Raw genomic sequence first — 25391 nt, 5'->3', positions numbered from 1 at the left:
TTCTTTGAGATGGAGTTTTGCTCTAATTGTCCAGGCTGGAGTGCAATGGTATGATTTCAGCTCACTTCAACCTCCCCTCCTGGTTTCAGTCATTCTCCTGCCTCAGCCTCCCAAGTAGCAGGGATTACAGGCACCTGCTGTCGTGCCTGGCTAAGTTTGTGTTTTAGTAGAAATGCAGCTTCACCTTTTTGGCCAGGCTGGTCTTGAACTCCTGACCTCAGGTGATCCGCCTACCTCAGTTGCCCAAAGTGCTGAGATTACAGGCATGAGCCACTGGACCCAGCTGGCTTAGAATTTTAATTCTACCATTTACTAGTTGTGTAAATTTCGGGAAGTCACTTAATAATTTCTCTATATCCTTTCTTGGCCATTTGGCTAAGATCATGTGTAATAATCTCTTTGTATTTCAAATTCTTTATATGTAAAATGCCTACTTTATAGAATTGTAAAGATTAAATGAGGTGATACAAGTAAAGTGCAGAGAATAATGCCTAGCCCATAGCAAGTTCTTAATAAATAAAAACATTTGCTATTACAATTATTATTGGTCAAGAACACCCAGCCATGTCCCATTTCTCACAGCTTTCTTCTGTACATGATTTTTGCGGTACCTCAATTTCTCTTTCTCTCCTTTGCCTCCTTAATTCTACATATACCAGCTATCTTCTATCTGTGAAACACTGGTCTCTATACTGTGAATACATAGTGAACAAGACAAAGTCACTGGCTCCATGGATTTATATTTCTAGGGAGGGAGAGCAGCAGAAACAAATAAGTGTATCAGGTAGTGAGTGATAACGAGCAAATAAAGTAGGGTAAAGGAAGGGACATAAGATACTGTTTTAGATAAGGTTGTCAGAAAGGGCCCTCTGAGGAGTCTTATTTGATCAGAAACTGAATGAATGAAGAAGTGAGCCATAGGAATGTGTATGGAGATGTTTCTGGTAGAGTGAATAGCAAACTTGAGGGGCATTGAGATAGGAGTGCTCTTTGTGGTTGCTTGAGTTGCTCCTTTAAGATTTGGCTTAGGTGTGACTTGTAAGCCCAGGCTTCTTTAGCTTCTTCTATATTAATTTGTTATGAAATAATTCAGACATGGCTTATATCAAGTCTTCTGACTCCGTTAGCTACTCTGGGTGCCATAGCAACCTTGTTTGCTCCCTCTTTTTTACACTTAACCACAAGGGATTTTTATTATCTGTTTTTCCCACTACAGTCTGAGTTCCCAGTATCAGGGACCATGATTTCTTATGTATTTTAGTATTCCCATTTCTAGATATATCTGTAAAACAGATGTTTAAATGAATGATTAGTGAAAGAACAAATAAATAAGGTTTTTTTTGACTTTATATTTCCTCAGTATATTTATTTCTGTACTTTGTTTCTGCCTGGTGTAATACACTTTATTTGAATACTTTGGCACACAGCTTAGTACATCAAATATGTTTTTGTGTTTAGCTATTATAATTTCTCTCTGTCTCTTTTTGTTTTCTTTGAGATGGAGTTTTGCTCTGTTGTCCAGGCTGGAGTGCAGTGGTACAGTCTCACTGCAATCTCTGCCTATTGAGCTCAAATGGTCCCCCCAACCTCAGACAAAAAATTTGTCCCATTTACTCTATATCAGAGTGCCAGCAGTTTGATAAATGACTGATAGTATGTTAATACATTGAGTCTGCTGCTGAATCGCATAGACCATATTATATAAGCCATATTTGCATGATATTCCAATAGGTCCTGAGCTAGAAGCTTTAAGCAAATAGATGATTCTAAATATTCTTAACTTCCTGGCTCCTTTGCTTCAGCGGCACCTTAACAAGTCTAATTTTCCTGTATGTGTTTTAGCCAGTTACTGTGTTTATTTTCAAGTAGAAATGGAAACTGGTCTGATAATTATACCAAATACTTGAAATTCAGACTGGATAAGTATTATCTCTGTACCCACGCTCCAAAATTATCCCTTCCTACATTTCCATAGTAGGAATTCTTATTCTTAGTACTTTCTAGGTAGAGATTAAACAATAATAATTTCTAGTCTAGGCTAATTTTCTGCAGGCCTGCATGCATGATCAGTAGGCTACTCTCAACAACATTTGCATTTTAAAAGAGGAGTTTGCTAAGTTGGCTAAATGACAAATTAGTGGAATGTGTGTAGCTGAAGGTGATATATACTGCTATTATTTAACTACTCTAGGGACTGAAATAAAACAACACATCTTTTCACATTATAGTATAGGTAAGCCAAGGATTTCCCTGACAGAATTCTGTTATTTGGCTGAAAAAATATGTTTTTTTATTCCCTGGCTTTTGGATTTATTTCCAGGAAAAGACAATGAAATGAAACACATGCTCATCATATGAAAATCATTCAATGTAACACATTGCATTAATAAAATGAGGGATTAAAATCACATGATTATCTCAGCTGCAGAAAAAGCATTTGACAAAATTTAGCACCCTTTCATGATGAAAATAATGAACTAGCAATGAAAGAGAATTTTCTCAACATGATAAAAGCTGTATTTGAAAAACCCACAGCTAGCATCATATTCAGTGAAGAAAGACTGACAGCTTTCCCCATAAGATAAGGAGGAAGACAGGGATGCCTGCTTTTACCACTTCTATTCAACATAGTACTGGAAGTTCTAGTCAGAGCAATCAGTCAAGAGAAAGAAAAAGCATCAAAAGTAGAATGAACCAAAATTATCTCTGTAGATGATGTGATTTGAATATTTTATTTATTGTAGTAAATAACATGAAATTTATAATTAAAGAACTTATAAGTGTACACTATTGTTAACCATAAGCACAATATTATACAGCAAATCTCCAGAACTTTTTCATCTTACATGATGAAACTCTATATCCCTTGAACAGCAACTTCCCATTTCCCCTTTCCCCCTGCACACAACCACTGTTCTACTTTCTGCTTCTATGAGTTTGGCTAATTCAGATATCTCATATAGGTGAAATCACACAGTATTAGTCCTTTTATAATTGGCTCATTTTACTTAGAGTACCATCTCCATGTTGTAGAATATGGCACAATTTTCTTTTTTTTTTTTAATGGCTGGGTAATATTCCATTGTATGTATGTAAATCCATTCATTGGCTGATAGACATTTACTTTGTTTCTGACTCTTGGCTATTGTAACTAATGCTGATGAATATGGGAGTACAAATATCTCTTTGAGAACCAGATGTCCATTCTTTTGTATAAATACATACAAGCGAGATTGCCAGATCATATGGTAGGTCTACTTTTTATTTTTTGAGGAACTTCCATTTTTTTTTGACATGATTTTTTTAATGTGTAGGAAACCCTAAAGATTCCACACTCAAAAATTGTTAGAGCTAATAAATTGAGCAAAGTTGCAGGATACAAGATAAGCACACAAAATCATTTCCATACACTAGAATGAACAATTTAAAAAGAAAATCAATAAAACAATCCCATTTTCAATAACATCAAAAAGTAAAATACTTTCTGTATAAATTTAACCAAGGGGACAAAGAGTTGTACTCTGAATACTACAAAACACTGCTGGAATAAATTAGACCTAAATAAATGGAAAGATATCCCATGTTCATGGATTAGAAGGTTTAATATTGTTAAGGTAACAATATTGTAGGCAAAGACAAAGGAGTCTACAGATTCAGTGCAGTCTCTATCAAAATCTGAGTGACATTTTCTGCAGAAATAAAACTCATTCTAGAATTCATATGGAATTTCAAGGGACCCCAAATAACTAATCTTGAAAAGAAAGAACGAGGTTGGAAGACCCACTCTTTGTGATTTCAAACCTTAATATCAAGCTACTGTAATCAAAACAGTGTAGTACTGGCAAAGGACAGACATGTAGGCCAACAAAATGGAATAGAAACTTCAGAAATAAATCCTTGTATATATGACCAAATGATTTTCAGCAGGAGTGCCAAGAACACACAATAGGGTAAGGACAGTGTTTTCAAAAAATGGTGTTGGAAAAAATGATATCCACATGTAAAAGAATGAAGTTGAATCCTTAACTGAAAAAGGATCAATGACCTAAATGTAAGAGATAAAACTATGATACTCTTAAAAGAAAATATAGGAGGAAATCTTCACGACATTGAATTTGGCAATGGTTTCTTGGATATGATACCAAAAACAATAAAAAATTGATACATTAGACTTCATCAAAATTAGAGTTCTGTGCCTCAAAAGACACTATCAAGAGAGTGGAACGACAACCCATATGGGAGAATGGGTGAAAATATTTATAAATCATATATCTGATGGGGGCTTGTATCTAGAATGTATAAAGAACTCTTGCAACTCAATGAAAAGACAACCTAATTTTAAATGGGCAAAGGACATGAGTAGACATGTCTCCAAAAAGATACATGGCTACTCACATGAAAAGATGCTCAACATCATTGGGGAAATGTGATAAAAAACACAATGATGCCAGGAGGAAGTGGCTCATGACCATAATCCCAGCACTTTGAGAGGCCAAGCACTTGAGCCTGGGGCTTTGAGATCAGTCTGGGCAACATGAGACTTCATCTCTACAAAAAAAAAAAAAAAAAAAATGAGATGGAGTTTTGCTTTGTCTTCCAGGCTGGAATGCAGTGGCATGATCTCAACTCACTGCAACCTCTGTCTCCTGGATTCAAATGATTCTCCTGCCTTAGCCTCCCCAGTAGCTGGAATTGCATGTTCCCATCACCATACCCTGCTAATTTTTTTGTATTAGTAGAGATGGGGTTTTACCACGTTAACCAGGCTGGTCTCAAACTCCTGACCTTAAGTGATTGCCTGCCTCAGCCTCCCAAAGTGCTGGGATTACAGGTGTGAAACACCATGCCTGGCCTACAGAATTTTTTTTTGAGATGGAATCTCACTCTGTCACCCAGACTGGAGTGCAGTGGCACAATCTTGGCTCACTGCAACCTCTGCCTCCTGGGTTCAAGCAATTTTCCTGCCTCAGCCTCCTGAGTAGCTGGGATTGCAGGTGCATGGCACCATGCCTGGCTAATTTTTGTATTTTTAGTAGAGACAGGGTTTCACCATGTTGGTCAGGCTGGTCTCGAACTCCTGACCTTGTGATCCACCCACCTTGGCCTCCCAAAGTGCTGGGATTACAGGCGTGAGCCACTGCATCCGGCCTGCAAATTTTTTTTTTTTTTTTTTTAATTAGCTGGTGTGGTAGTGTACGTCTTTAGTTGCAGCTACTTGGGAGGCTGAGGCAGGAGGATTGCTTGAACTTGGGAGGTCAAGGCTGCAGTTAGCTGTGATCATGTCACTGCTCTCTAGTGTTGAGTGACAGAGCAAGACCCTTTTTCAAAATAAACCAAACCAACCACAACGAAATACCACTTCATGCCCATTAGGGATGGCTATGATCAAACCAGTAACTAGCAAACATTGATGAGGATGTGGAGAAATGTACCACTAAAGAGATTGTAAAATAGTGCAGCCACTGTGGAAAACAGTATGGCAATTCCTAAAAATATTAAACATTAGAATTACTGCATAATCACCATATAATCTAGCAATTTCATGTCTGAGTATATATCCAAAAGAATTGAAAGCAGTGACTTGAACAGATTTGTATACCAGTGTTTATAGCAGCAGCATTATTTACAGTAACCAAAAGGTAGAAATAACTTACCAAGCAGCCATTGACAGATGAATCGGTAAACAAAATGTGGTATATACATGCAACAAAATATTTTTGACTGTTAAGAAGGAATGAAATTCTGATACAGGCTACCACAAGGAAAAATCTTGAAGAGTTTATCCTAAATGAAATAAGCCAAATGCAGAAAGACGAATATTGTATGACTCTATGTATATGTGCTACTTAGAACAGTCAAATTAATACAGACAGAAAGTAGAATAATTGGTAACCAGGGATGGAAGGGGAGGGGTTGAAGGGGAGTTAGTGTTTAACATGTACGGATTTCCAGTTTGGGATGATGAAAAAGTTGTGGAAATGGATAGTGGAAATAGTTGCACAACAATGTGAATATACTTAGTGCCACTGAATTGTGTACTTGAAAATGTACAATTTTATGTGTTTTTTACCATAATAAAAAAGTAAAAAAAAAAAAATGAGAAAAGGACTTGAATAGACATTTCTCTGATTGCCAGTAAGCTCATACGAAAATTTTTAGCATCATTAGTTATTAGGAAAATGCAAATTATAGTCACAATGAGAAGCCATTTCATACCCATTAGGGTGGCTTTTATCAAAAAGAATGAATTTGGAGATACTGGAACCCATGTGGCTGACTGGTAGGAATGTAAAATGAGCTGATGGAAAACAGCATGCCAGTTCCTGAAAAAAATTCAAAATAAATGGTTCAGCAATTCCACTCCCAGCTGTCTACTCAAAAGAATTGAAAGCAGGGACCCAAGCACATACTTGTATACAATGTTTATAGCAGCATTATTCATCAGAGTCAAAAGGTAGAAATAACCCAAGTGTTCATCAAGAGCTGAATGAATTTTTAAAATATGTGGTGCATGCATACAATGGAAAAAGATTAAAATTATGATACATGCTACAATATGAAAAAACCTTGAAGACACCTTGAAATGATGCCCCTGGTCACAAAGGGACAAATATTATGTTTCTTTTTATATGCGTCTTAGTCTGTTTGTGCTGCTATAACAAAACACCCAAAACTGGGCAATTTATAAAGAACAGAAATTTGTTTCTTCGAGTTTTGGAGGCCAGGAAGTCTAGGATCAAGGTGCTACTAGATTCAATGTCTGATATGGACTGCTTTCTGCTTCCAAGATGATGCTTCTTGCTGTATCCTCATATGGTAGAAGGGCGGAAAAGGGATAAATGCCGTGTCCTCACATGACAGAAGAGAAGAAAGGGCAAAAAAGGCAAGTGCTGTGCTGTGAGGACTCTTTTATGAGTACCTGAATGGCAGTCACAAGGGAGGAGCCCTAAGACTTTATCACCCCTCAATGACCCCACCTCTTAATACTATTGCATTGGAGATTAAGTTTCAACATGAATTTTGTGGGGACACAAACATTCAAACCGTAGCTATGAGGTATTCAAAATCGGCAAATTCAGAAAGACAGGAATAGAAATGTGTTTACCAGGTGATTGGGGGTGAGAGGAATGAGGAGCCTTTGTATAATGAGTACAAAGATGAAAAAAATCGAAATAAATGCAGATGCTTCTCAATGTGCAATAGGGTTGCATCCTGATAAACCCATAGTAAGTGGAAAATATCATGTGTCAAAAATGCTTTCAATATGCCCAACTTACCAAACATCATAGCTTAGTCTAGCCTACCCTAAACGTGCTTAGAACACTTACGTTAGCCTACAGTTGGGCAAAATCATCTAACACAAAGTCTGTTTTATAATAAAATATTGAACATCTCATGTAATTTGTTGAATACTGAAAGTGAAAAACTGGTTGTATGGGTACTTGAAGTATGGTTTCTACTGAATGCTTATTGCTTTTGTCCTATCATAATGTTTAAAAATTGTTAAGTTGAACCATTGTAAATTGGGGACCAATTGGTGATGGTTACACAACATTGTGAATATGCTTAATATCACTGAGCAGTCCACCTAAGATCATATCATCAATGAAAATGTATGAACCATTTGAAATATATGGGTATGTGGGTGTTTCTTTAGGTCTGTTTCTTCCATTGTACTTTAATGAGTTGGATAAGTGAACGTATCAATGGTCAGGCAGAATTTTTTGAGGATAAAGGCATAAAATCCAAATATAGAGAATTCACATTGTTATTTTATTGACTAGTTGGAAAAAGGGTTTTTTTTTTCCTAATTATAAATCTATATGTCATTATTTGAACCTCTGTCACCTTTATACTTCACAATACACACTAAAATTTTAAGTGGCTGATTTAAGTGATATTTTTCACTACTGCCAGAGACTATTGCAAAGATACGTGTGATTTAACGAATATTTGTATGTCGTGATACTTCTAAGATGCATGAATTGGGTGTGGGCCTCTTACAAGCTGCCTTATTTGGCTGATTAATGAGTATTTCTCACCCTTTGTTGTATGCTCATAAATGAAATGTTCATCATATTCACCATATCCATGTATAATTTTGAGGGCATAAGGTCATATTCAGCTTTTTCTTTGTGTTTGGGATGATTAACTTTTTTGTGACTTGGGGCAAGTTATCTTTTTCCTTTTAAGTTCATCTAATTTGAAAAAAGGATTTTCTCCTCAATTTTAATACCGTGTTTTATTTTCTGCTTCTTAAAATGGATGACAATGACAAAAGAAATGTGCTAGCTGACTGGTTAGAGGAGTTAGTTGTGATGGCAGCCATCATTGCTCTGCATGCATGTGCTTGGTTGTACATAGAAATATTCATCAAATGTTACTTCAATTGAGTTGCATTTGTAAAACTATATGAAGTTGAATTTTAACTTAAATTTGAACCCCTAAGTGTCTTCTAAAAAATATTCTATATGCAACATTGAATAGCTTCTTTTCCGTATGCAGAGTGCAGAAGATTTCTTGTTATTCAGTTACTCTTTTCATTCTTTCATTTTGTCCACTTGTGAAATATTTATTATCTTCTATGTGTTAAGTACCATTCAGGGTACAGGGCACTTAAAAAAATATTCTAGAACTCAGAATTGAAGTGTCCACCGTCATATGTCACATACTAGATATTAGACGGTAGTAATTGCTAAACTCTCGGAGAACATTATAGAACTTTAAAAGCTAAGTGAGATGTTGATATGTTATCAAATGACTGTTACTCAAGTTCTCACTATAATTGAGTGAATTTTAAAAATTAACAGTTTAAGCAAATAGAAAAAGGGCAATATAACAGAAGACTGCAGCATTTAAAAATATTTCTTTACGCTCACTTTAATATCAGTGTTAGAAGTGAGGCCTAAATTATAGGAAGCAGGAAGTCTGTCTTTAGATTTTGAATGTGACTTAATGTTTGATTGTGATACTAGGAGAAAATGATGAATAACTATGTAATTGTAGGTGAATAAGAAGAATTATTTTAAATTATCTGTTCATTTGATAATTTTTTTTAAATGGAAGGTGGCTCTTACAACTAAAGGTTACTTAGAATTGGGGAAATATTGTGTACTTCTCTGCGTATTATGATGTTCAAATGTTACAATTCATGTGAAAGAGATAATAGGATAATGGGGAAGATAATATTGATTATAAAGACAACAAACCTAATGATTAAGAGTGAAAGTCTTGGAATCAGACTTCTTAGATTTGAATCCTGTTACCAACACTTAAATAGGTGTGTAACTTTGAGTCAGTTACTCAGTTAATTAATGTCTTATTTTCCTCATCTGTTAAATGGATATAATAGTATGTGCTTCAGGTTAAATGGGCTTAATGTGTAAGTGCTTAGACTAGTACTTGGAGTATAGGAAATGTTTAATAAGATCCAATATATTTTGTTAGGAAGCTGTGAAACACTACGTGTATGATTTTAAAATGTGCTATTTAAGTTTGTATTTTACATTCAGCTTGCCATTTTGAAAAGCAACATTTGGCCAGGCACGGTGGCTCAAGCCTGTAATCCCAGCACTTTGGGAGGCCTAGGCGGGCGGATCACGAGGTCAAGAGATTGAGACCATCCTGGCCAATGTGGTGAAACCTCATCTCTACTAAAAATAAAAAATAAAAATTAGCTGGGCTTGATGGCATGCGCCTGTAGTCCCAGCTACTCGGGAGGCTGAGGCAGAACTGCTTGAACTCAGGAGGCAGAGGTTGCAGTGAGCCAAGATTGTGCCACTGCACTCCAGCCCAGCGACAGAGTGAGACTCTGTCTCAAAAAAAAAAAAAAAAAAGAAAAGCAACATTTGATTACTGATTGAAAAAATTTTTTGGTTTCATTTGTGCAGAGCTTACGTTTTTCTCCTTGAATAAGCTGCTCTTTTGTTTGTATAAATATTGGCATATTTATTTACCTTTGACTAGTCCACGTCACCTTTTACTAATCAAAGCCATTAGTTCTGGGTTATTAATCATCTCACCCAATTGGGTGGCAGCAGTAAACTCTGAGGGCTTGCCATCTCCCCCATTTTGTAAGTCATTACTGTTTAAATCATTACGGAGAATTTTTTGGTTTTGGCCAGTTTCTTTGCTGTTTGGAAATAAGGAATGGAACAACTAATATGCTGAAAATGTATGTTTTCTTAGTCCACTTTAAGAAATTGATTTATTTAGGAAATGGTGTTTATTTTAAACTACATTTGATTTTTTTCAAAAAATAAATTTGTATGGGCATATTTCTTAAAATGTCAGGTCTATAGTATAAAAAAATTATAATAACAGATTTCTATTGATTTATATTATTTGGTTATTCTTTTATATTTCTTGACTGATATTCTGTATGGTCCCAAAAACTCTCAAGAACTGTGAAACTCTTACTCTACATACTTGCCAGCAAAAAAAACCCCAAATATATATATATATGTATATAAAACTTCCTTTATCAGTTTTATCCATTCTCATATCAGAATCTTTTTGTCTGCATGTGATAGGAAACACCAATTCTAACAGTCTTAAACAGAAAACATTAGTTTATATAAATGATAGGTCCAGGAGTAAACCTGGCTTCTGATGTGTTAGCATCATAGTGATGTCACTACCCAGTTTTTCCTTCTTTGTATCTTGGCTCCATTCTAAGGTAGACTATCCTGTTGTAGCACTAAGATGATTATAAAGCTTCAGGCTTGCATACTTTTTTTTATTTATTTATGTTTTGAGACGGAGTTTCACTCTTTTTGCCCAGCATGGAGTGCAATGGCATGATTTTAACTCACCACAACCTTCACCTTCCGGGTTCAAATTAATTCTCCTGCCTCAGCCTCCCGAGTAGGTGGGATTACAGTCATGCACCACCACACCTGGCTAATTTTGTGTTTTTTTTTTTTTTTGAGGCGGAGTTTCACTCATGTTACCCAGGCTGGAGTGCAATGGCGCGATCTCGGCTCACCGCAACCTCCGCCTCCTGGGTTCAGGCAATTCTCCTGCCTCAGCCTCCTGAGTAGCTGGGATTACAGGCACACACCACCATGCCCAGCTAATTTTTTTGTATTTTTAGTAGAGACAGGGTTTCACCATGTTGACCAGGATGGTCTCGATCTCTTGACCTCGTGATCCACCCGCCTCGGCTAATTTTGTGTTTTTAATAGAGATGGGGTTTCTCCATGTTGGTCAGGCTGGTCTTGAATTCCTGAGCTCAGGTGATCCGCCCGCCTCAGCCTCCCGTAATGCTGGGATTACAGGCGTGAACCACCGTGCCTGACCTCCAGGCTTGCATACTTTATAATTCCAAGTCCAGTGGAAAAGAAGGCCTTCTTTCTAATAGGTCCCACTAAGGTTACATTTCTGCCCTGACATAGTTGCTGTGGATAATGAATTTAAAAGTAGGTTTGCGGCCGGGCGCGGTGGCTCACGCCTGTAATCCCAGCACTTTGGGAGGCAGAGGCGGGCGGATCACCTGAGATCGGTAGTTTGAGACCAGTCTGACCAACATGGAGAAACCCCGTCTCTACTTTTTTCTCCAACATGGAGAAAAAAATTAGCCGGGTGTGGTGGTGCGTGCCTGTAATCCCAGCTACTTGGGATGCTGAGGCAGGAGAATCCCTTTAACTCGGGAGGTGGAGCTTGTAGTGAGCCGAGATCGCGGCATCGCACTCCAGCCGGGGCAACAAGAGCGAAACTCTGTCTCAAAAAATAAATAAATAGGCCAGGCGTGGTGGCTCACGCCTGTAATCCCAGCACTTTGGGAGGTCGAGTCGGGCGGATCACGAGGTCAAGAGATCGAGACCATTCTGGCCAACATGATGAAATCCCGTCTCTACTAAAAATACAAAAAATAGCCGGGCATGGTGGCACGTGCCTGTGGTCTCAGCTACTTAGGAGGCTGAGGCGGAAGAATCGCTTGAACCCAGGAGGCGGAGGTTGCAGTGAGCCAAGATTGCGCCACTGCACTCCAGCCTGGGGATAGAGCAAGACTCCGTTCCATAAATGAATGAATGAATGAATGAATGAATGGAGGTTTGCCAGAAAGAATTGAGGTTACTGATTATTATGAGTTGAATTATGTTCCTTCAAAATTTATAGGTTGAAGTCCCAGCCCCCAGTACTGGAGAATGTGACCTTACTTGGATATAGCATTGTTGCACATATAATTAGTTAAGGTTTTATGAAGTAGAGTGGGCAACAAATCTAGCATGACTGTCGTCCTTATAAAAAGGGAAATTTGAATGCAGGCATATACACAGGGAGAATGGCATGGGAAGATTGGAGGTAGGCTGCCACAAGCGAAGGAACTATCAAGAGTAGGAGAGAAGACTGGAACAGATCCTTCCCCAGTGCCTTCTGGCTTCCAGATTGTGAGACAGTAAATTTCTGTTCTGAGCCATCTAGTTTGTGGTACTTTGTTATGGCCCTTGCAAACACAGTGATCATGAATTTATAATAGGGGTCTATCTTGTTGAGTGACTTTCTCAGCTGCAGCATCAAAGAAAAGTTGTTACATGGGTTCATTCAGGCTTGGGATTTTGCTGTTTTTTGTGTCATAAGACAAGAGGAGCAAGGAAATTTAGGTCATTGGCAGGAGGATTATTGAGATGATGGATCATAGAATCTAAACCGAATAAGGTAGAAGGGAAAGTAAAATAGAGAGGGCCTGAGGGATCAAAGTCTATTGGGCCCATGGATAAGAGGTTTTATAGAAGTCAAAGGATGATAACCTGGAAGAAGAGATTGTGTTTGGAGAACAAGGTGCTTGAAATAGTGATTTAGGAGGTGGGGCACTTTTGGGTGAAGATAGAGGGGCCAGGAAAGATTTTACTATGGGATAATGAGGGTGACTGGGTCATGACATGTGTATGCTGTTGATCCTGTGTGTTGGAGAGGTTCTTGGAGTTAAAGAGGTCAAGGAAGTAAGAAGCTGGGCTGTTGGATGAGTTGTGCAAATTGATACTGAAATTACTAAATTTGATGGAGGGTTGGGATGGAGATGATAGTGAGCCACCAAAGCCTTAGATGAATGAGGTAGAGACCAGGAGGTTGAAAGTTAACATAAAAAGGAAGAGAAGAGAGTAATTTAGTTGAAAGTTAAGAGCCTCGGCCAGGCGTGGTGGCTCACGCCTATAATCCCAGCATTTTGGAGGCTGAGCCGGGTGGATCACCTGAGGTCAGGAGTTCAAGATCAGCCTGGCCAACATGGTGAAACCCCGTGTCTACTAAAAAAATACAAAAATTAGCCAGGCATGGTGGTGTGCACCTGTAATCCCAGCTACTCAGGAGGCTGAGGCAGGAGAATTGCTTGAACATGGAAGGCAGAGGTTGCAGTGAGACGAGATCATGCCAGTGCACTCCAGCCCAGGAGACAGAGCGAGACTCCGTTTAAAAAAAAAAAAAGAAAAAAGCTAAGAGCCTCAAAAGAATAGAGCTTTATTTTGTTTTTGTTTTTTTTAAAACAAGAAGTTAAATGGTATAATGTGGACCAGCTGCTGGTGAGCAAAGAGGAGTTTATTCACATTTCTAAAACTTGCGATAGGCAGGTTGTTAAACCCTGACAGCTACCATTTGAGGAGGCTACAAAGGAGGTGAGAGGATTTTTATAAATTCATGTATTAGTCATTTGTGCTTAAAGATTATGCTTCTTCCACTCACCTCTGGTTTTTGACCTACCTAGAATGACATATATAGAGCTCACTAAGTTTTCTGATGAAAGACCAGAGCTATACTTTGTGTTCATTCTGTCTCTGTGCCACCTAGATTTTTTATCAAATTGAATTGGATTCAATTAAAAACTAGCTCATTACTGGTTCGAGTTGCAGGTATGGTCTTTACATCCATTGTTTTTCAGGAGTAGTATCTTCTGTACTATCTCTTTGAAATTCTTTTGTCTATTCTAAAGTCCCTTTCTTCTTTCAGTTTTGATAATCTTCAAAGCAAATATATTCTTTTATCTAAATTTTGAAAACTTTCTTTCTTTCTCTTTCTTTTCTTTCTTGTGCGCGCCATCTCGGTTCACTGCAACCTCTGCCTCCCAGGTGCAAGCAATTCTCCTGCCTCAACCTCTTGCGTAGCTGGAATTACAGGCATGCGCCACCACGCCCGCCTAATTTTATATTTTTAGTAGAGACGGTGTTTCTCCATGTTGGTCAGACTGGTCTCAAATTCTTGACCTCAGGTGATCTGCTTGCCTTGGCCTCCCAGAGTGCTGGGATTACAGGCATGAGCCACTGCACCCAGTGAAAACTTCCTTTAGAATACTGTACTTACAATATTCCTAAGTCTTTGCCTGCTAAGTATGTTATCAATTTATAATCATTCGTTATGAAACAAACATGAGACGTTAGCATGTTTGTAGAACTTTTACATTTTGCTTTACAACTTTTACAAGAATGTACGCTCTTGAGGGCAGGAGCCCTATCTGATTATTATAACTTCAGATACCTCAACCTATTGTCCTGTACCTGGAAAGCATCCAGTTTATGTTTATTAAATTGTTAAATGAGGGCCAGGCATGGTAGCCCACTCTTGTAATCTCAGCACTTTGGGAGGCCGAGGCAGGTGGATCATTTGAATCCAGGAGTTCGAGACCAGTCTGGGCAACATGGCGAAACCCCATCTATACAAAAAATATAAAAATGAGCTGGGTGTGGTCCCAGCTACTTAGGAAGCAGAGAGAAGAATCACTTGAGCCCGGAAGGTGGAGGCTACGGTGAGCTGAGACTGTGGCACTGCACTCCAGCCTGGGCAACAGAGCAACACCCTGTCTCAAAACAAATACATAAATAAGTGAGTTGGGAATTACAGAGTAAGGATAATACTGTGCATTCTGTAAGGGAACTGTTCAAATGGATGGCTGCTTGTGTTTCCTTGAGTGCCCGCCCTCCTCAGCTCTAAAGGTAAAGACTGCCCAGGTGATTTGCTTTTCTCCGCCCTCCCACGCCTTCCACCCTAGCTTTAGAGTTGTTCTTCCTTGAATTTCTCTATTACAATACTGGCTTTTTTCAAACAGCTTCTGATTTCTATTTTCCTTGTCAGTTTGGATTACTGTTGATCACTATTGCTGCTTCTTATATTTCATTCTTCTGTTTACTATTGGTATTCATCCTGTTTTCTTTTTCATTGAAAAATAATATACAAGCCTTTTCTAGATATTGAAAACCTAGCAGAAACTTTTAAGTATCCTATCCTGTAAATTATAAACTAATGTGTATAAAAATCCTAGGCTCTTCTTGGTGTATTCATTTGGTACTTTGGCCTTAGGAGTTGAAGATAGGAGTAGAAAGGCTGTGGTGGCTAGTCTCCATTCTGATTCCTCAGCCCACTTGAAAATGGAGTATTAGAAGGTGGAATTCTAAGTAGTTGAATTTTTATGTGTTAATATGTAAAAAATAATTTTATGGTGAATTACAGAAAATTGTGTACATTAAAAGACTAATTTTTATTTTAACTAGCACTGTACTGTTACGCATTAAAAAATTTTTTTAAGAGCAAAACTAAAAAGAATGGTTTATTTGAAGGAATAAAATCTGTTCCATTGTCTTCCTTTTATTACCTAGCCCCAGTGTGCCATCAGTGTTCTTACTGTCTCACTTGCCACCTTCAATACTGCCTTTTCATGGGAAGTTGCAAAAAGTAGTTCAGAGAGGCCCTATGTATGCACCCTTCATCCAGTTTTCCCTAATTGTAACATCTTACATAACTATAGCAATAGCAAAAACAGGAAATTGGCATTGGTATAACCCACAGACCTCATTTAAATTTTGCTAGTTTTGTAGATATTCATTTGTGTGTTTGCATATATAGTTCTAGGCATATGCAATTTTATTATGTGTGGATTCAGTAACTGTAAGCATAATCAAAATAAAGACCTACTGTGTCACAAAGATCCTTTGTGCTACCCCTTTGTAATCATACCCATTCCCCCTTTCCATTTTATTAATTTATTCACTGATGACTCCATAGCATCTGATCTTGTGATTAACTGAGAAAAGATTGGCATTATGTATTAGAGGTTGTCTCTTTATTTTCACTTCTTTTTCTTTTTTTTCTTGAGATGGTGTTTCGCACTGTTACTTGGGCTGGAGTGCAGTGGTGTGATCTCGGCTCACTGCAACCTCTGCCTCCTGGGTTTAAGCGATTCTTCTGCCTCAGCCTCCTGAGTAGCTGGGATTACAAGCGTCTGCCACCACACCCAGCTAATTTTTTATATTTTTAGTAGAGATAGGGTTTCACCATGTTGACCAGGCTGGTCTTGAAACTCCTGGGATTTGTCCGCCTCGACCTCCCAAAGTGCTGGGATTACAGGTGTGAGCCACTGCTCTGGCCTTCCACATTGTACTGTAACCATTTACAATAATACTGAATCATTTTAAATTTTAGTTCATTTTTTGTATTACAGAATCATGTACTATAACATCTCCTCCCACATAACCGTTCCCCCAAAATGACAACAGAAATTCCACAGGAGATAATTCTTGACATTTAATTATTAACCTATAAATTTCCTTAGAAACTAGAATCTCTTTATTTTTTTTATTACTACTTGATACACTTTGGTGTTGATTTGCTTATGTATTAACGGTTGCTAGATTATGCTGCACTAAGAAACAAGCCAAAAATATCAGTAGCTTACAATAAGAAAGGTTTATTTATTGTTCACATTATAGGTTCCCTAGGAATCAGCTATGGTTCTGCTCTGTGATTCTTTCTCATTTGAGGATCTAGGCTGGAGGAGCAGTCTCTACTTGTGATATATTGCTCTCTTCATAGAGAGAAAACAGATATGTCAGAAACACACAATAGCTGTTGAAGCTTCTACTTGAAACTGGAACTTTCTGATATTTCAATGGCCAAAACAAGTCATGTAGCCAAACTCACCCATGAAACACCCACAGAGAGATAGTACAGGTCACATGGCAATAGGCAGGGATATTAATACAACTCTTACAGAGAGCGAGGCTATGTACTCTATATATACAAGAAGAAAGTAGATGACTGAGAATTATAATACCACCTAAACACCTTAAGATGGTGTACTAGTCACCTGAGGTCAGGAGTTGAAGACCAGCCTGGATAACATGGTGAAACCCCATCTCTACTAAAAATAAAAAAATTAGCAGGCCGCGGTGGTGTGCACCTGTAGTCTAAGCTACTCGGGAGGCTGAGGCTGGAGAATTGCTTGAACCCGGGAGGTAGAGATTGCAGTGAACCAAGATTGCACTATTGCGCTCCAACCTGGGTAACAAGGGAGACTCCATTTTAAAAAAGTGTGTGTGTGTGTGTGTGTGTGTACTAGGCTATACTTTTATAATAATTTTTTTCTTAGTAAAGTTTATTATATTTACATTTCTAAAGCTATATATGTAATTATAACACATTTTTTTCCTTAAAAATCGCAGTTCCTTTTTTTGTTTGTTTTGTTTTTGTTACATTAGTTAGGATATTGGTTCAAACCAAAATCACAGTCTGTCTCAAGTAACAATCCAAGTGGGGTAAATGGTGTAGAGCGCTATAGGAGCTTCATGATGATGTCAGGGACTCAGGCTTTTTTTTCTCATGTTGCTGTGTTTTTCTCAACCATGTTTACCATTTCAATCCAAGATAGCTTCTCCAGATTCTGTCACTATATCTGTATTTTAGCCAGCTACAAGAAGGGTTAGGAGTCCGAAGACATTTCCTTTCTCTTTAGATGCACATCCTGGGAATTAGACACATTTCTTTTTATCATTCCATTGATGAATAACTGAGATTGCAAGAGAGGCTGGGAAATGTAGATTTTAGCTAGGTGTCTGTATGTAAAGCTTAGGAGTACTATTACTAGAGAAAGGGAGAGGCCAGGTGTAGTGGCTCATTCCTGTAATTCCAGCTACTTGAAAGGCTGAGGCAGATAGCAGGAAGATTGCTTAAGCCCAGGAGTTTGAGGCTGCAGTGTGAATAGTGTACCACTGCACTTCAGCCAGGACAGAGTGGGACCCTGTCTCAGAAACAACCAACCAGATCAGGAAACAGGCTTTTCAAAGAGGTAAGGTAAGCTTTTCAAGATCACTTACCTAAGAAGTAGTAGAATGGGCTTTGAATAGAGGCCTATCTGATACCAAAGTCTGAGTCTGTCTTTCTTCCTTTTCTTTTCTCTTTTCTTTTCTTTCACAAACCTTTATTGGCTTTCTAGCATTTCTTGCTTACAGGGGCTTTACATTTTTTCAGACTAGTAAGAAATAGCAGAAGAATTCTTCTGGACTCTGGAATTCTGACATTTATGAATATGATATAGGTAGTGAATAATTGCTTTTAAATTGTAATAACAATTTTAAAAGGTCAGATTTTGATTTTGACAGTTGGAGTTAAAATTTTCCTTTAGGAATTAATTTGGCTGTTAAAAATTCACATGCAATTTTGTATACTGATCAGATTTGGGGATTTCTATATTTTTCTACAAATTGAAAATAGCCTTATTATTTCATTCTTATTATGTAATTAGGACATGTTTATTCTCAAAGAGTTTCCAGAGACTACAAAGTAGTATGAAGAAGAATGTAAAAATCATTTACAATCTTGCTGTCCAGAGATCATCATTGTTACCATTTAAGCTATACCTTTCAATTTTTTCTCTGTGCCTTCATTATATGTGATTTTTATTTTCCAGTCTCAAAAGTGATCATGTTTATAGTCTGACAATAACAACAAAAGCCAATTTTACTGAGACACACAAAAAAAACTTTTTGGTCATCTTGCTTGATGAGTCACTTGGCACTTTGGATGGCTTTTTCCATTCTCACTTAGCTGTATCACATTAGTGTAGTAATCAGCACAGGGTGTACTTTAGAACACTTTGGTGAGCCAATGTCTTCTATGTGTTTAAGTAGTAACCAATGAACCTGTAATGAGAGGATTAATAAGGCACAGTTTTGGAGATCAAGATTTCTTACTGTATATGAGGTTTCTTCCCCCTGTATTCTAAAAATCCAATTAAAATTAACTTTTTATTATTGAGGGAACATATTTAGTTTGCTTTCTTTGGCAAAGTATTTATACTTTTGTCAAAAATAAGTAGATGACTATATAATTTTTCATTCAAACTGGTACATTTTTGAGAATGAAAGTGGGCACTACAAATATTTAAAATTCTATATATTTTTGGAATATTTACTTTTTTCAACCATTAAAATAGTTTTTATTGCATTAGTAGATCACTAAAATAGCTTTGTTTAACGTCTTTTTTCAAAAATAAAATTTTCTAAAACATTTTGTTGTACATTAGAAAAAAGTTTTTACATGGACTTTAGTTGAATATTTAAAAACAAACTATTTTTGGTAATAACTATATTTCTATCAGTTTCTTGGTCAAATCTGTCACTAATATCGTGTCACTGATACTTTTCTGAACAATATAATAATTTACCATATGGTTTTTCTAGTTTTCATTTTTTCATAAAATTGCATATTTTACAGTTACATTTTATACTTTGTGATTGTTAACTTCTACAATTGATGCTTCTTTGAAACCAATATTTAAATTGCTCATATGCTTTATATATGTGCTGCTGTACCCAGTTAGCTCAGGAAAATTTTTGCTAGATGGAGAATTCTTAATTCTAATTTTTTTCTTATTGAAAATTATAGGCTAGGCATGTTGGCTCTCAAGCCTGTAGTCCCAGCACTCTCGGAGGCCAAGATGAGTGGATCACCTGAGGTCAGGAGTTCGAGACCAGCCTGGCCAACATGATAAAACCCTCGTCTCTACTAAAAATACAAAAAAAATTAGCCTGGTGTGGTGGCAGGTGGCTATAATACCAGCTACTCAGGAAGCTGAGGCAACAGAATTGCAAGAAAAGAAAATTATAAATATATGAGTCCCAGTATTTTCACAAGCAATATCTTTTTGCCTTTAGTAAAGGTACTCTTTTAACTTTTCATTTTTTCTTATTATACTTTAAGTTCTGGGGTACATGTTCAGATTGCACAGGTTTGTTACATAGGTATACATGTGCCATAGTGGTTTGCTGCATCCATCACCCTATTATCTGCATTAGGTATTTCTCCTTACTTTTCATTTTTTTATAGAGACAGAATCTCGTATATTGTCCAGTCTAGTCACAAGATACTCTCTTTGATACAAATAAGTTGTCCCTATTTTTGATTATTTTACATGTTCCACTAGATTTAAGTGTTGCAAAATTGTAGGCCTTCTGTAATTTTCTTTTTTTGAGATGGAGTCTCGCTCTTGTTGCCCAGGCTTGAGTGCAATGGCGCGATCTCAGCTCACTGCTACCTCCCCCTCCCACCTTCAAACAATTCTCCTGCCTCAGCTTCCCTGGTAGCTAGGATTACAGGTGCCTACCACCATGTCCAGCTATTTTTTTTGTAGAGACGGTGTTGTCATGTTGGCCAGGCTGGTCTCGAACTCCTGACCTCAGATGATCCACCCTCCTCAGCCTCTCAAAGTGTTGAGATTACAGGTGTGAGCCACTGTGCCTAGCCTGTAATTTTCTTCCTTCTACTTAAAAATGGAAAGACTCAGCTGGGTGCAGAGGCTCATGCCTGTAATGTCAACAGGTGTTGAAATTGGGAGATTGGGAGGCTGAGGTGGGTATATCACCTGAGGTCAGGAGTTCGAGACCAGCCTGGCTAACATGGCAAAACCTTGTCTCTACTAAAAATGCAAAAATTAGCTGGGTGTGGTGGTGTGCACTTGCAATCCCAGCTACTCAGGCGGCTGAGGCAAGAAAATCGCTTGAACCTGGGAGGCGGAGGTTGCAGTGAGCTATCGCACTCCAGCCTGGGTGACGAGAGTGAAACTCCATCTCAAAAAAAAACAAAAAACAAAAAACACTCTTGATGGAACTTCTAAAATTCATTCCAAAATATAAAATTTCAAAACGAAATCTTGTGTACTATTTGAACTCTCATTTAATTTGTTCAGTTCTTTGTTGCTTTTGAAGGATATATTTCAGTGTCTTGGCAAGCTTTGCTGATAATAATTGGTATTTGCTAAAAGCTTCAAAAGCTGAAGGTTTTCTGGAGCTTTATTCATTAAACTTTAATCTTGTTTTTGTTTGTTTGTTTTTAAGGAGATGATGCCTCACTACGTTGCCCAGGTTGGTCATGAATTCCTGAGCTCAAGTGATCCTCCCATCTCAGCCTTCCAAATAGCTAGGAGGTGTGCACCACCATGCCTAGCTTACTAAATTTTAATCTTGATTAAAGGTTTTCTACTGATTTTGAACAGTATGCAACCAATTTCTAGAGACTTATTTTTTAAAAGACTCACTTTTGAGACATTAATTGGATTTATAAAGTAGTTTTTTAAAGGTACTAGCCTCGAAAGTTCGATGACAGGTTTCAAGGAGATTACTATGTTGCACTATTTTGTTGTATTCAGCACCAGTCTTATCCTTAAAAATTTAACTGTGAGACTATGAAAACATTTATAAGTGTTGATGTTTGAAGCTAACTCATTAATAAGGATGTCATTAGACCTCCCATGATAAATAGAAACTGCCTCAGTGGTTTTATGCAAATTGCTGATCCATTTTCTAGAGAAATGAAAATTTAGAGCTTAGTTTTTATTGGATACAGTTATGTCTTTATAGCTCATTGCTCCTGAAAAGGCTTATGAGAGAATAAAATGATTACCAAACAAAATAAACAGTTGTAGACGTATACAATACAATAAATGATAAAACCATCTAAGAATTTTCAGGCTATTGACTTTGCATGGACTTCATTTGCACCCAACCTGCAATTTCCCATTGACTTAGCCAGCTGGTGGCTTAGTGTGTCTTGTGGTCACTGTACATGTCTGTGTACTGTCTGGATCACTGCACTGCCTGGCATACCAGATAACCAACAGGAGCACCAGTGTCAAATATTTCTCCTAATATTTTGTAAGACCATACAGAGTTAGTCGTCCATGGTTGCTTAAGTCTGAGGATACTTTTCAGTAAGTCTGCATGCTCCCCTTGCAAAGAAATAGTTTTGTTGTATCTGTAAAGAATCAGAAAAAGACGGAATCATCACTAGTTCTCTTTCAAATTTCATCACTTGTTCAAGTGGTAAAAGCACTTACACACTATTAGCTGATAACTTGGCCAGAAACTAGATATATACAGTAGAGATACATAATCCATTCTAGTTTTAGTGTATTTGCATATAATGATTGATAATAGTTTATTTAAAATTTAAAATTTCTTCAATTTTTTATTAAAAATTTTTTTTAAAATGGAGACAAGTTCTCACTATGTTGCCTAGATTGATCTCAAACTCCTGGTTTCAAGCAATCCTCCTGCCTTGGCCTCCCAAAGTTCTGAGATAACAGGTGCGAGCTACTACACCTAGCCCAATAATAGTTTCTTTTTAAAAGTGAGAAATCTGGCACACATGGTAATGAGAATGAGATGCTGGGACAATGATTGTAAATCAAGATTTTCCGCGGCATACCAGGGCATACGGGAAGCAGCACAGTTCTGACTCTTGACTTTTTTTTTTTTTTTTTTTTTAAGAGGCAGGGCCTCACTCTGTTCCCCAGGCTAGAGTGCAGTGGCACAGTCACAGCTCACTACAGCTTTGACTTCTGTGGCTCAAGCAATCCTCCTGCCTCAGCCTCCTGGGGAGCTGTGACTGACTATAGGCGCATGCCATCATGTCTGGCTAAATTTTGCATTTTTTTCTAGAGACAGTGTTTCTCTGTGTTGCCCAGGCTGATTTCAAACTTCTAGATTCAAGCAATCCTCCCCGCTCAGCCTCCCAAATCCCCTCCTGGGATTACAGGCATGAACTACCACTTCGTCTGACTCTGCCTTTTAAAAGCCTGGACAGGTAACCTCTCTGAGACTAGATGTATTAGGGTTCTCCAGAGAAATTGAACCAGTTGGGGGCACACACACACACACACACACACACACAGAGCAGTCTTGAGTTTGAACATATATATATATTTATGTATATCATACCTCTGATAAAGTTTAATTTATAAATTAGGCACAGTAAGATTTACAACAATAATAGTGAAATAGAACAATTATAACAATATGCTATAATAAAAGTTATGTGAATGTGGTTTTTCTCTTTCTCAATGTATCTTATTGTACTGTACTTATCCTTTTTGTGATCTATCAGCCTGATAACTGAGTCAGTTACTAAGTGACTAATGGGCAGGTACTATACACAGAGTAGATGCCCTAGACAAAGGAATTAATGTCCTAGGTGGGATGGCATGAGATTTCATCATGCTACTTAGAATGGTATACAGTTTAAAAGTTATAAAATGTTTATTTCTGGAATTTTTTTCATTTACTATTTTCTGATGGCAATTGAGGGTAACAAACTGTGGAAAGTGAAACTGTGGATAAAAGGAAATTACTTTGTGTGTGTGTGTACACATTTTATATATTTTTTAAATTATGCTTTCCTTCCCCCTCACCCCTTAATAAGTCCTGTCAAATCTATCTTATAAACTTTTCTTCAAGCCATACCCTTCTTTTCTGCCATTGTCAATGTTCAGATACTCAACCAGACCATTAAAATTACTTTCTAAGGTTGGGTATGGTGGCTCATGCTTGTAATCCCAGCACTTTGGAAAGCTGAGGCGAGTGGATCACTTGAGGTCAGGAGTTCGAGACGAGTATAGCCAACATGGTGAAACCCCTGTCTCTACTAAAAATTAGACAGGTGTGGTGGTGCATACCTGTAATCCCAGCTACTTGGGAGACTGAGGCAGGAGAATCGCTTGAACCTGGAAGGCAGAGGTTGCAGTGAGCTGAGATCGTGCCACACCACAGCACTCCAGCCTGGGTGACTTCATTTTTTTAAAAATTTACCATGGCAGATGATACCCTTCATAAGCTGTCTTCTACAAAACTTTATAATCTTATCTCCCTATCCCTCTTATCATTCAGAACTTCTTGCTGTTCTTTTTAGACATAACTGAGTTTTCTATTGATTGCATGCCTTTGTGCATGCTGTTATCTCTGTATAGAATCACCCTCTCCCCATCTTCCCCATACCTCTGATGTCACCCCATGAAGCCATCTTGTATTCCCATCCTGATTCCTGAATACTCATACACATTCATGTGTAGGCCAACTTGATCCTTCAAACTCTTTTTTCTTTTTTGAGATAGGGTCTCACTCTGTCACCCAGGCTGGAGTGCAATGGCATAGTCACAGCTCACTGCAGCCTTGACTGCCTCAGCTTACACAGTTCTCCACCTCAGCCTCCCAAGTAGCTGGGACCACAGGCATGTGCCACCACACATGGCCAATTTTTAGATTATTTGTCAAGATAAGGTCTCACTGTGTTGCCCAGGCTGGTCTCAAACTCCTGGGTTCAGGCAATCCTCCTGCCTCAGCTTCCTGAAGTGCTAGGATTACTGGTGTGAGCCACTGCACCCAGCTAATCCTTCAAACATTTAATTTCAAATGAGTTTGTTCATAAGTTGACCAGGGAACTCACTGAACCGTTTTGTGAATTTAACAGAACTGCCTTCCTGCAAGCAGTTTTTATCTGATTATATCACTATCATCTTTTTGTATGTCAGTTTGTATTTTCATTTAATTGTTTTATTGAAGTAGTTTTTGAACTATATTCATAGTTATTTTGGGTACCTGGGTAGAAGATGAATTCTTAGAGATTTGGGCCTCTCACACCTGGCTTTAACGAAAGCATTTCATTCTTAATTTGTTACATATTGGGTTTCTGGGTAAAATTTTAGATGAAGAAAAGTTTTGATGTCAAAAATAAATTTTAAGATTCCCGTTTCATTTCTTGTCTGCTTGATTCTTAGTAACCCATGTGACTGTCTTTATCTATTCTCCCTCTCATGCCCTCTAAGAAGAAACAAAACCTGACTCCTGAAATCAAGGATATTTATCTTATTCATCTTTATTTCTCAAATATCTGTTGAATGAATGCCAAATATGTTAATAGAATTTAATGAATAGCATCTAATTTGTATTAATTTATTTATTTCAGTTATCAAGTGGGAATCCTGTATATGAAAAATACTATAGACAGGTAAGACTTTTGTTTCATTGTTTGCCTAGATTGAACATCAAGTGTACTGTCAACTCTTGATTGTATGCCTGTAGATTACTAGCTAGCTGGATAAATTTGGCATGTCTTGTTTTCAACTTCTTGTTTATAGCCTCCTACTTTGAGTACTTAATGCTTTTGACAAGCTCCTAGGGAAATGAAGAAAGATAATTAAGTCCAAGTACTTAGTTGTCTTAAATATCTGTATTAAAAATTTATACAACATTTGATAGATTTATTTAGATATAAATATTCTAAATTCTTAAGACAAATAGAAATAACTTCTATGTTATTTTTAAGACCTATTAAAGCATAATTTTCACAAAGTGAAAAAC

General features: G+C 37.6%; 1 protein-coding gene across 6 annotated transcripts in view; it reads left to right on the top strand.

Annotated features, from left to right (window-relative positions):
* EPS15 (epidermal growth factor receptor pathway substrate 15) overlaps positions 1 to 25391 on the top strand; it is a 176475-nt gene that overhangs the window by 19950 nt on the left and 131134 nt on the right. For all 6 annotated transcript variants that reach the window (XM_017548733.2, XM_017548731.2, XM_017548730.2 and 3 more), the window contains exon 2: positions 24997 to 25038. In XM_017548733.2, the coding sequence (XP_017404222.1) occupies positions 24997 to 25038 (42 nt within the window). The remainder of the gene's footprint in view (positions 1 to 24996; positions 25039 to 25391) is intronic.

Source organism: Cebus imitator, unplaced genomic scaffold (assembly GCF_001604975.1).
Source record: "Cebus imitator isolate Cc_AM_T3 unplaced genomic scaffold, Cebus_imitator-1.0 Scaffold214, whole genome shotgun sequence".
NCBI classification, from domain to species: domain Eukaryota; kingdom Metazoa; phylum Chordata; class Mammalia; order Primates; family Cebidae; genus Cebus; species Cebus imitator.
This window is presented reverse-complemented; position numbering and strand designations above follow the sequence as displayed.